This window comes from Eremothecium cymbalariae, chromosome 5, assembly GCF_000235365.1.
Source record: "Eremothecium cymbalariae DBVPG#7215 chromosome 5, complete sequence".
Taxonomy (NCBI): Eukaryota; Fungi; Ascomycota; class Saccharomycetes; order Saccharomycetales; family Saccharomycetaceae; genus Eremothecium; species Eremothecium cymbalariae.
In genome coordinates this window covers 1,088,627-1,101,031 of record NC_016453.1, presented here as the reverse complement: position 1 = coordinate 1,101,031, position 12,405 = coordinate 1,088,627, and the positions used below count along the sequence as shown (strand labels likewise).

At 37.2% G+C, this 12,405-nt stretch overlaps 4 protein-coding genes across 4 annotated transcripts; 1 reads left to right on the top strand and 3 right to left on the bottom strand.

Moving 5' to 3' along the window:
- Positions 1–161: 161 nt before the first annotated feature.
- Ecym_5542 (2-aminoadipate transaminase) lies at positions 162–1,502 on the bottom strand (the record flags this gene model as incomplete). Its single annotated transcript, XM_003647051.1, has 1 exon — positions 162–1,502. The coding sequence occupies one exon, from the start codon at positions 1,500–1,502 to the stop codon at positions 162–164; it is 1,341 nt and encodes a 446-aa protein (XP_003647099.1).
- Positions 1,503–1,737: 235 nt separating this feature from the next.
- PET122 (Pet122p) lies at positions 1,738–2,598 on the bottom strand (the record flags this gene model as incomplete). Its single annotated transcript, XM_003647050.1, has 1 exon — positions 1,738–2,598. One exon carries the CDS (start codon positions 2,596–2,598, stop codon positions 1,738–1,740), a length of 861 nt encoding a protein of 286 aa, XP_003647098.1.
- Positions 2,599–2,902: 304 nt separating this feature from the next.
- Positions 2,903–4,069, top strand: OXA1 (membrane insertase OXA1; the record flags this gene model as incomplete). The annotated part of the gene is made up of 1 exon (XM_003647049.1): positions 2,903–4,069. One exon carries the CDS (start codon positions 2,903–2,905, stop codon positions 4,067–4,069), a length of 1,167 nt encoding a protein of 388 aa, XP_003647097.1.
- Positions 4,070–4,399: 330 nt separating this feature from the next.
- Positions 4,400–10,870, bottom strand: BEM2 (GTPase-activating protein BEM2; the record flags this gene model as incomplete). The annotated part of the gene is made up of 1 exon (XM_003647048.1): positions 4,400–10,870. One exon carries the CDS (start codon positions 10,868–10,870, stop codon positions 4,400–4,402), a length of 6,471 nt encoding a protein of 2,156 aa, XP_003647096.1.
- Between the last annotated feature and the right edge of the window lie 1,535 nt (positions 10,871–12,405).

Genomic DNA, 12,405 nt, shown 5'->3' with positions numbered 1-12,405 from the left:
ACTTGGTTCGCACTAGTAGACGCATCCCGATTTTAACAACAAACATTAAGAACTACCATTAGGCATGTGACAACTAAGTAAAACATAATTAAGAAATAAACATCCTTATATAAAACCTCTATATATATATAGGTTGAAAAGCTTTGCAATATTTTGATTATTCAAAAAGTTAGATGATGCTTATTAGCATATTCATGGCAAACTTGTCCCCAAATTTTAACTCCTTTCGCAATATCATCGGCTTCTAGAAAACTGATGGATATTCTAACAGAGGTGAGACCCCAGTTTCTTTCATCCCCATATACTTCAAAATGTGAGCCATTTGCAAGTATAATATTGTGATCCTTTTCTAATATTTCGCATATATCATGACAATTATAACCTTCCGGTAGAGTGCACCATGAGAAATAACCCCCAGCTTGTTGAGAATATATGGTCTTTTTTGGTAAGTATTTCTTGATTGCATCATACAAAACTGTTGCCCGGTATTTGTATATAGTTCGAAGATCCTCAAGAATGACATCAGCCTCTCCGTTGATAAAGAGCGTTCCAATAAGCATGCTATTTAGTTGAGCCGGCGAGCCACCGGATATGTTTGCACCACCTTGAGATAGCTGGTAGACTAAGTTCATGTTAACTGATTCTTGATAACCGCATCTTAACCCAGGTGCAATCACTTTAGAGAATGTAGCATTGGATATAGTGTTCCCATACCCATTCTCCCCATATTCATATGAAGCTCTGTCTAAGTGCGTCAACCTCGGCAAACATTTTGGTAAAGCATCACAAGGTTGGTCATAAACCAACAAATCATATACGTCATCTGATATTAACAAAATGTCGTATTTTCTAGCCAATTCAACTAACTTTAACCTTGTAGATACAGAATATGTCTTCCCACTAGGATTAGAGAAAGTTGGCACCAAATACATAACATAACGATATACTTTTTTAGTTCGAGATCTCCCACTCATGTTAATCAGATTCAGGCCCCTTTCTTCACCGTGCTGCGGATTTAGAAGAGCATCGTACTCGAATTCAGCCAACTTAGCCTCTAAAAATTCGACGTCTAGCCCATTCTGTGTCTCATTAACAGCTGTCAATTTACCACCGAAACCGGCATCAATAAATGTCTCATTTATTAAGAAATAAGTTGGGGAAATAAGGAATGCTTGTCTTGTATACCCTGTATGAGGCAGTGTACACTGCTCCAAGATGTTCATAATACCATAAGACGCCCCACCTGTCAAGTTGATATATTCCGGTTTTGTGGGCATTAAAGGTTTAAAGCATTTATTCACAAACTGAGAGATGACACAACGTACCCACAGTGAACCTTCCTTTGGACCATAGCTAAGTGGATGCCTATCTTCATTTAAATCATCATATTCAAGTCGTTCTGGCTTAAGAATGTCGTTTGCAGTTTTGGCGATATTTTTGCCAGGTAATAGTCGGAAAGATGGATGACCCTTGAAGAAGTTGATGGGTGCGTCAGTGCTCATTAGTAATAAATGTTTCCTTCAGACAAACACCTGTGAGATCCAATTGTTCCTTTAAAACTCCTTTTAACCTCCAAAAGACGAATTGTTCTGTATCTATCCAATTGTAGACCGGTGAAAACTTGTTATCGTTACAAGCCTCAAAAGTTGTAGACCCGTGTTATACATCCATATTATCAGTTTGTGCTCGGGCATCGAAGACGGAGGCCGATCATTAATGAACATTATAGAAGTGATATTAACCAACTATATTAGCCTTGGATATTATGTCAGTGCAGACCTTTGAATCGTAGATGCGCATTGCGTTTTTAGTAATAGGAATTCCGGATTCAAGCATATAGGGTATTAGGTCTTCTTTACATTGAGTGTAGTTCAAGAGACGAACTAGGATCACTATGGTATCTTCAAAACATTTGGTCTTATCACAAGATGTGAGATCTACAAACTTCTTGAAAAGAGCAAGCTTCTTGGTGATGTGTATATCAGGCTGCAACAATATCATATTAAGTAGTAACGTTGTACTACAATCATTAAAGATGTCTTGTACGCCAGTGTGAAATAACATCTTGGTGAGTTTATATTCATTCATATCTTTCATAGACTGGGTCAAATATGGGAAGTCCCATACACATATAGGATAGTTACTTAGTTCATGATCAACATTTTTCTTAAAACTTTTCCACTTCTTTTCAAATGGTGTTCTGTCATTATTGTATCTCGCATAACCTTCCACTACCAATCTTCGCAGGTGATATTTGTATCTATCCCATTCATCGCCCTTCTCATATCTGTAAAATCTATCGTAATGACTCGATATACCTTGTAATATCCTATGTTCCCCATTATGAAATACCAGATTCCCTATATCAGCTAGCACTTGTGGTCTGACGACCAAGATTCTGCTCTTCAACACAAATTTATTCCAAAGATACTTAACGGTTTTTATATGACCCTCCTGCGCAGCTACTGACAAACAAACTTGTAACAATTCTGTACTACACGAACTCTGATGAGTATCACGGAATTGCTCAAACAGCTGATCAAATTGCCTATTGAGACACTTTTGCATCAGAGATTTCTGAACTGAGAGACGGTTCATTCCCACTTGATTGAACAATCAAAGCTGTTTGCGGAACCAATTATTTCGAACGACTAGTTCCCAGTCCAGCAAAGTATGTAATATAATGAGGAGAATCTTGAAGCATAAACACTAATGATCTCAGCAATCAGAACTCTAAATGCCACTTTCTTCTTGTGATATGTTGACCATTCAGCTAACTTTTCAGTACCGCAAATGAAAATTTTTTTGTTAGAGGTACTAAATACAACTGTACTGCAACCAAGGTATCTTTCACTTGAACAATAAAAGCATAAGAGATTTGAGGTCTAAAGTGCCTGTTGAAATGCTTAAATATTCTATTTTACGTGCTTCAACGCATGCTAGGGCGAATATTCATTCTATGTGGAGACCTGTGGGTCTTTCTTTCGGGAACATTCGTCATAACTCAAGTATTACTGCTGAATCATCGACTACTACTTCAGACGTCGTATCATCTACATCATCAGTGTCTGAAATTCAAACACAGTTACCGTCTTTTGATAGCATAGAGTTAGAACAAGGCATTCAGGCAGTCGGTGATGCTTCAAATCAGATTGGATATTTGTCTTCTATTGGCATGGCTAACTCTTGGTTTTGGCCAACAGATATTATACAAAACATTCTGGAACATGTACATGTATATTGTGGGTTACCATGGTGGGGAACCATCTGTGTTACAACGGTGATGATAAGAGTCCTGATGTTTCCATTGTATGTCAAATATTCTGACTTATTTGGTCGTACATCTAGGGTCAAACCGGAATTAGATAAAGTTAATAAAGAACTTATGCAATATGCAGATGTGGCCGAGGCACAGAAAATAACCATGAAACGCAGAAAGTTGTTAAATGAAAATGGCATTAAAAATCGGTACCTGGCTGTGCCAATTCTTCAACTACCAATCGCTATTTCATTCTTTGCAGGTATTAGACAAATGGCTAACTATCCTGTGGATGGGTTTTCCACTCAAGGTATAGCTTGGTTCAAAGATTTGACTCAAGCGGATCCATATCTAGGTTTACAAACACTCACTGCTGCCTTATTCATATCTTTGGCAAGAAGTGGTGGTGAATCAGGTGCGCAGCAGTTTTCACCCCAGATGAAGAAGCTCTTTACCTTTTTGCCACTGTTGACGATCCCTGCTACTATGAATTTATCCAGTGGTGTGGTAGTTTATTTGACCATGAATGGTATATGTTCCGTAGTGCAGACCCTTTTGTTGAAGAACTCCTATATTAGAGGTAAGTTAAATATTGCTGAAATTGTTAAACATCCTCAACCTGCAAGCGAAGGCCCTCCAAAAGGTATAATAGAGAGTTTTAGAGAAAACATTAAGAATGCTAGGGAACAAGCGGAAAGAAGGGCGGAGATGAAAGAGAAACAATTTAAAATGCAGGAAGCTGCAAAGGAGGAGAAATCAAATTCTCGTATTAAAATAGTTCGCAGATCTGACCTTAAAAAGAATCAGTAATATTAATTAAAGTCCGAGATATCAAGTATCAAGTATCCCATAAGTAAGTACCCATGTGATTTGACCTCCAAGATAGTATTATGAAGTTAGATTTATATATTTAGATAGCTTCGCCTCTCAACTGTAAATAGTAACAAGAGATTAGTTAAAAGGATGCTGTAAATATGTAATCATTAATAGTATTAGAAGTAAACATAAGATATCAGTAGTTTATTACAGGATATACATAGTTCTTTCCCAACATGGCGGTTGGTACAACAGGATGGGAACGAATATGATGGGAGAAATAAAAACCAAAAAACTAGCGTATACTAAAGTAAGGAAAAAGTCTCAGATGAAGTAATGCTCCGGATTTCTAATTAGGTATTGTAATAGCATCTGCAATAAACCTAATGTAGGTCCCATAGTACTGGCTAAATCGTCTTGATTAATAAACGACATAGAAAACACAATAGCTAAGTTGCTAGCATCCATTCTATTATTTTCCACATGTTGATGCACTCGATTCAAATGCATAAACAACCTTTTTAAGATGTGGTAATTGAAAACAGGCAAAGATTTTAACAACAGCTTTACCTCATTCTGGAAATTTGATAAGTCAATTTCCCGACTTTTGAAACACGCCATAAGGTCAACAAAGTTATCGACTTTTTCTTTAGTAAATAATGACTCCGGTAATTCCCTTAAATATAGTTTGAAGCACCCAGCAATCGTATTTATCTCAAACCATCTATCATCCTCTAGTGTAAATGTATTGTTGAGGGCACCTTCCTCATCAAAAGCACTCTTCAAAGCATTAATGCTACCAACCGAACCAGGTACTCTGTATAAACCTACCTCGTCTAAGCCGCGTAATTCAATTTCATCCAACAATTTCACAATTATGTTGGGAATCATAACACCTTCTCTTTCACAAACATCTTCCACTGGAACCCCAAATATCTTATTTGAAGTCTTGCCTTTAAACTTTTTAGAGTGGAAGGAGTATCTCTTGGATAGTATAATAGCCTTTATCCATTCATTCATATCAATTTCATCCGTACCTTGGATTGTATGTTGGGAACCATCTTCCATTATGATCTTGAAACAGTGCATCATATCAGGATCCTGCCTGTAGTTATTAACTGGAATGCATGACTTAATTTCAAAAGTCTTTAGGGACGTTGCCGGCTTTACATCTTGAATCTCGTTCAATATATCAGGTAGCTCGTATGGGGAGATAGATCCATTTGATTGAACGCCGGGGAGTATCACAGAGTTTGCACTACTGCCCTGTGATGAAGAAGAACTGAACCCACTAATGGAGAAGGGTCTTCGTAGGAATCCACCGATCTTTTTACCCATACTTCCATGATGCGAGGTAGTTGTCGCAGGTGTTGTAGGCACAGTATTTCCTAATGGTGCAACTGTTGTCGAATTTGAAATCACTGAGGTTCTAGAAGACACAGAAGCTCTCCCATGTCTACCTACGGAAAGTGACATATTGTTTGATACGTTCACACCGAGTGAATTTTGACTTATGCTCGGATACTTTCCATTCAGAGGTGTGCCACAAGTTGGACTAGCAACTGAAATAGATGGTCTCATTGGGAACTGAGAAGCCATACTACGCTTATATTCATGATCTTGTATTGCTAATTGCTCCATCATTTTTTGATCTCTTTGAATTTTGTAAACCTCTGCAACTAGAATATCATTAAACAGTCCCATTGATTGAAACTTCAATTGCCTGGCCTCATTTGTAGCAGCATCTTTACTAGCCTTCCTGAAAGCTTTATTAGAATCAACTCCAGAATAAAACAAAACAGAGCCGAATTCCAACTTATCTTGTGATTTATCCCACGAAGGATAGTGATCCACATTAGGAATCAAATCTTGATAATTGGCAACAATATTATTAATAAATCTCCTTTTATCAAAATTCACCATTTTAGAGTTTTCAATACTCATATTTGGAACAAGTTGTGTAATCTCCAATAATCTCGAAATAAACCATCCTGGACAAGGGGATAAATTTTTAGGTTTCAAAGAATACTTGGAATCGGCATTTGAAAAATTCCTTGCGCTTTTATCCAAAACATTTAACATAGAACCCATAAATGTCAGTTTGATATTGGACTGGTCGGAAATATTTTGGTAACTTTGCTTCCAAGACATTTCAAAAAATCTTGACTCTGGAGAAACAATTGCATTCGAAATAGCAGTTTCAATAAAAGAGGGCACATGGGGTGAAATATTTGTCGCTGGATTTCCTTTCGCACTAGCATCATCCACATCAAAAAGATCAACTTCAGTATTCTTTAAATGAACAAAATTCAACATTTGCAAGATTACAGAGCAAGTATTAACTCTTGTTTCATAGCTTGAATGCAAGTGAGAAATATGAACCACAAAGAATCGAGTTAGGGCGACGTGTAGCTTAATTATCAACTGAACAGATGGAGGTAGATATTCCATAACAGGGGAACCATCTTCAGTCTCCAATGTTGACAACCATTGAAATACATCTAAGATTTCCAAATCATCTAACTGAGAATTACCACTGGCCACAACATTGTTCGAAATACTCTGTAGTGGATACCTAAATGAAAACAAAGATTCATTTGATAACGATTCTAATATTTGGGAAACTTCGATCCATGTATGGCCGGAAATCATCCTCAATTTATCCATAATAAAATGATCCAATTGATAAAGCCAAGATATCATCCCATCATAATCGTTAAATTTAAGCTTTGTAAAGCTGGTGGCCATTTTATCTAGGGTACTATCCGTTCCATTCATGATAGCTCCAGACATTGATGTATGTGATTTAAATGAAGTAAGGAGATCATTAACTCTTCTATGTGTTCTGGTAACACCTAACGGGCGGTATAATTGACGCTGATACGATGATTTAATATTGTTAAACAATTCTTGTAATTGGGCCTGGAGTTTTTCTAGCTCGGTTATACTTAGGACTTCAACGGAGGGAGTACTGCCATTTTTAGTAGATTTTCTAAACTCCTCCAATCTTTTATCCCATTCTTCATAGACCTCTTGATTAATAATCTTTAGTACATCTAAGAAAGTCTTACTATTTTTCAAATCATCTGTAAAATCAGCGTAATGCTCCTTAATGAAATGGTATAAAGACTCCAAGACTCCAAGTTGAATTTTGGCCAAGTAACTTAAAGGACATAGATCGTTATTTGTTACCTTTTGATCCCAAACTGGGAACTTCACATCATCATATTCCAGAGTAAACATACCACTGCTAGCAGAAGAAGTTCTTTGATCAACTTGTTGTGGATTGTTTTGATTGACTGAAGATCGCCGTGATAATCCTGAAGGTTTGCTCATTTTAATACGATTAATAGATACAGCACATGACTTTGCACCAATAAATCTCTTAGCAAGATTTTCCAAAACGAATAATGTGGTAGTAAAACTCTTGTAATTATTAAAGAAAGTTTCAGTGAATAAATCATTATCCATTATTAGACTTATTAGGGCAAAGTCCAATAAACCAATATTATTATTATCGTTGTTAGAAGTTTTCAAAGGATTCTTATCTTTACGAGCTCTTTCACTGCAAAAGTATGCAACTAGATCATTGGTAGTAACGAGGTTAGAAAAAACACGAGTGGTCAAAACCAATATATCGAAAATCTTTTCTAATGTGGCACATTTCAAAACAACTTGAACAGTAAATTCTGATACAACTTCTGGACTGCGGCTGATATTATTAAATAGTTCGAGACCTTCTAAAGCACCACTAAGGGCAGAGAGATCAGGAAGGATATTTGATTGATGAGATGACCTTTTGGGAGTCTGAATTATCGAATTCTTCGATTTAGAGATATTTTCATAATCACGAATTGATTTGAAGACTAAGTCATCCGATATGTGAAACACATGTATGTCAATGTTAAACAAATCCCGGATAAACTTCAGAAAAACTTTTTCATTTGATACTTTCGACGAAATCTCTTTAACTATTGGTTCATCGATAGTTGAAATACCAGTAACGCCTGTCGTTTCAGTAACAGAAGTCCCTTGAGCTTGCATACGTGTGCTTACAGAAAGTTGACTGACTCTATTAGTAGGTGTAGTTACAGCGCCCAAAGTAGATGTTCTATTGTTTTGAGCTGCTGCTGCGATCAATAATTCTTGTGGGAATAAAGAATAGCTTTGCAATAATGATGTAAACAAAATGGGCAAATAGCCTCCGTTAATCAGTGAGCATCGAGAAGGAAATGGTTTGGAATAAACGTTGTAATTTAAAGACGGTGGTTCGACTTTCAAACTCAATCCCATAATGGTTTCAATGTTCATAGCTGGTAGTTCCATGTGAAGTTTCCAATAATGATAGAAATCGGCAACATCTTCTGAACCGTTATCTTCCGCTCTCAAAACTTTGGATGATGATGATGATTTTTTCGCTTGTTCAAATGCTTGATCCAACCTCTGCTGCCATTTATAAAATGCATTCTTAGTACGACGAATCTTCTTCTCCAAGTATTTGTATTTGGTTTCCCTAGGCAAATCATCGGCTCTAATTACCAAATCACCAAAGTAAGGAATCACATTATCCCTAATAAAAGCATCATTTAAATTTGGAGGAGCTAAGATGAAAACGCTGTTTGTAGATTTTGAAGACATTTGTCTTCTATCCAACTGAACGATTGTTGGAACCCAGTCTTTAAAAATGATTTTCAAATATGTATCCGAAACAAATTGCCAAGTCTTGGTCAATCTTAACATTGGAATGGAACATATAATGGTTGCAATAGCTAGCCAAGATACCATATCTCCTAATTTTTCGAATTTACAGCCTAGCTGAACCCATTTTGTCAATATTTCTGCACGTTTGTTTGGAGTCATATCTCTATCGGTGCTAAAAACATGGGTAACCATTAACCGACACAAGTACTGAACATTCCTCTCATTAAAGAAAACCAATGGATTCAACTCAACATGTCTATAGCAGTATTGTGAATCGTAAAGCAAGGAATAATCCAATTGTGGGCTCCAGACTTTACTGAACTTGAGGTTTATTCTATGAATTTGGTTTGCAATCTTTTCTGTGTCTAATTTCAAAAAATTCGACACTTTCACAAGAGCTTCTAGTTTCGCAGGCTGCAGGGGTTCGTATATGAATGACGTCAACTTGTTTAATTCAGCTTGCTTTTCAGCAATACGTATCTTCATTGTCTGCGAGATGTCTTCATCATGAAATGAAATGGTGTCCAGTAAGACAATAACGGACTGAAAAATCTTATCATCTAGTAAGAATCCAGGGAACATATCTAAGACAGTTTTAACAACCAGAGCGAGTCTTTGTGTCATCAAGCGATCAACCTCCAGATCGATCTGATAATGCTGGTACTTGTTGTATGAGGATGCCGCATTATCTGGGTGTTTCGTAAAGATTATACCAAATAAGTTAAAGCAATTCAAAATTTTATTAAAGTCGTCAAGCAAAGGTAGAAGCAACAAGATATCAATGGCCTTTTTTTTATCATCAGTTGGCATGAAAAGGACGGCATGGCACAAACTTTCAAGCGAACCAGAAAGTATCTTATCATCTTTTTTATCCAATTTTAACTCTGGATGTGGATACGATAGACTTACATAATCCAACCTAGAAATAAGCTCATCGCTATTTGGATCCACACCTAACGAGCTAGTATCCATGTCGCTTTGGTTGGTACCACCAGGGTTAGTATTGTTGCAGGGGAGCTGTAGGGTGGAATTATAGCTTGCAGTGCTAAGTTGTGGATGCAATAAACCATCGGCCCTTTCATTATGCTGCTGCTGCTGCTGCTGCTGCTGCAACGCCTGAACTGCATGTGGACTCAACTCCAAACAAGGATCAAAGAATTTAACGTTCCCAAGGCCCGATTTGTATAGACTTAAAATACACCCTTTTAACTGGGCTTTGTGGAGCTTGTAATTGGTTGTAGAATAGCTATAACCATTAGTATTATTATTACTGTTGCTATTCCCGCTGTTTTTATTGGCTTCGTTAAGATTGGTATTGCTGTTGTTGGAGGAACCGTTACTGTTGCCGGCAAAATGTGTTTGTCGTTCCAAAGTCAACGACGACATCGAAGGAGTTGGTTGATGGCTATACCGCCCCTCCCTATGCGATGAAGGGGGATGCTGCACCGTGCCCTGCGCTTTGTTTACCCATCCAACTTTAAATACAGTAGAGTCATATGTCTCTGTATTGAGCTGTTGCGGATTCGGTAGTGTCCAGGTTCTAGGTGTTTGAAGACCCTTCGAACACATAACTGACACCTGCGAATGATTATTATAGGACGACAACGCGGAAACTTGTTCGTCAAATGCAAAGTTCTTCACAAAAATAGACTGCGAAGTAATCTGACCAAAGTGTTTCGCATCTTCGCTCGTCAACGACCTCTGATGCTGGATAACCGGTTGTTGCTGCTGCTGGCCAGTCGACCCACGTTGCGCAACTGGCAACGACAACTGCATGGACGAAATATGTTGCTGCTCCTGCTGCTGCTGCTGTTGAGATATCTGCGTTTGAGTATGTTGCACTTTTTGTTGTGTCTGAGAAGCTCTCACAGTTAATTCATCTGAACAGACAGATCCGTTTAACTGCGAATGGCGCGAGAGGTTATTTTTGGAATTAGGGCTTGAATTTGAAGACATAGAACTTCTTGGACTAGTCGGTGCTCGATCCTCTATACTACCTCCTCCAGTGGTACAAAAGCCAATCGTATATTTTTTTGGAGAAGTATTCGTCTCAGAAGGAACTCTCTTGCCCCTAGAAGACCATTTAAGAGGCATCCTTGTCGTTTTTTTTCTTTCTAAAATGTCTTAAATTTACTAGTTAGCTTATTTGATACCGAGATTTCAATATCAAACCAATAACAAGAGAGATCCCTACACCCCTTCCAACTTAAACGCTAATAATAATCTAAATGAGACTATTTTTCTTTTTTAACAAAAACAAAAAAACAAATAAAATAAAATAATGAAACAACACGTAAAGGGGATAAATTTGAGACCGTATGCGTATGTTACTACCTGTTTCCGGCGTGTGTGTGTGTGCGTATTGTAGATTGTATAATACAAATCTGTTTGAAGAATAGTTTTTTCCAAAAAAAAAGTTTAAAAGAAAAATCAACTCAAAATTGAAACACAACCAAGACCTTCTTTCCTATTATTCTTCTGGTTGTTGCCTTCTACCGGTTTGCCAGAGGCCTTTTTTGACCTCGAAATTAAACTTCAAAACCGATAAGAAGGATTCTCCTCCTGTGTATGAGTTGAATAATATATCAACACTCAACGCGCACAAAGAACAAAACAGATAGATAATTAATTTTACTGGAAGAGCCGTAATCCTTCTCTTCAAGTAATAAAAGACCAGACTTGACAAACCAAAAACCAACAAACTTCTCGTAAGACGTTGTGTAAAGCTTTCTGTGATTGGACAAAAATCAAACTTGGGGATTTGCAGTATATATATATATTTCCCTCTTCTTTATGTCTATCTATATCTCGTTTTCTTTAGATAGAGAGAGTATATCTGAGATAGAGAGAAAAAGATATTAATAGTAGTTTGTAGGGGAAGGAGAGGAGAGGAGGGGAGGGGAGGGGGAGCAGGAGGAGGAAGAGGAAGAGGAAGAGATGCAGTTGCTTGTCTAAAGATTCTTCTACCTTGAACGCTTCTCCTTGTTTTGGTTTGTTTATTTATTTATTATGAAGCTTGCGCAGCGCAACTTTAGTTCTTTTTATTTTTTAAAAATAAATCAAAATTTTGAAGTTTTCTTTTGCCTTTGTTTCACTAGTTTCAGGTATAACCAACTCGTTTCAGAAAACGATATGCGGCAGGGATTGACACTAGACTTATGAAGGTCAGATCTGTTTATCTGTAGCTAGTTTTTATAAGGTTTGCTTGACGGTGTTTTTCTTTGTTCTATGCTTTTTCGTTCTTGTCTTCTTTCTGTAATAATAATAATAATAATAGTGACGATGATAATACGGAATGGAAGCTACGTAAGATACAGGGTTTTTTATGTACGGGAATAATAGCGAATGAATAGGTAAAAGAAGGACTAGTGCTGGGAGGAGAAGGAGGTAGCCGTATTCTTTGTTTTCTGTCTCCACTATGGCATAATAACCATTTTTTTATACGCGATGGTTAGGTAAGCGGAAATGTAGCTAGGTTAGCCTTTCGGTGACAGGAACTTTAAATGAAAAGATAATGAAGATATGTCAGTGGAAAAAAGTTCAAAACTGCATAAAACGAAAGAAAAAGGACTACTAAAGTCGTAGGTAGATTATGGAAAATGAAGGTCGGGGAAGGATGATTTTTGATT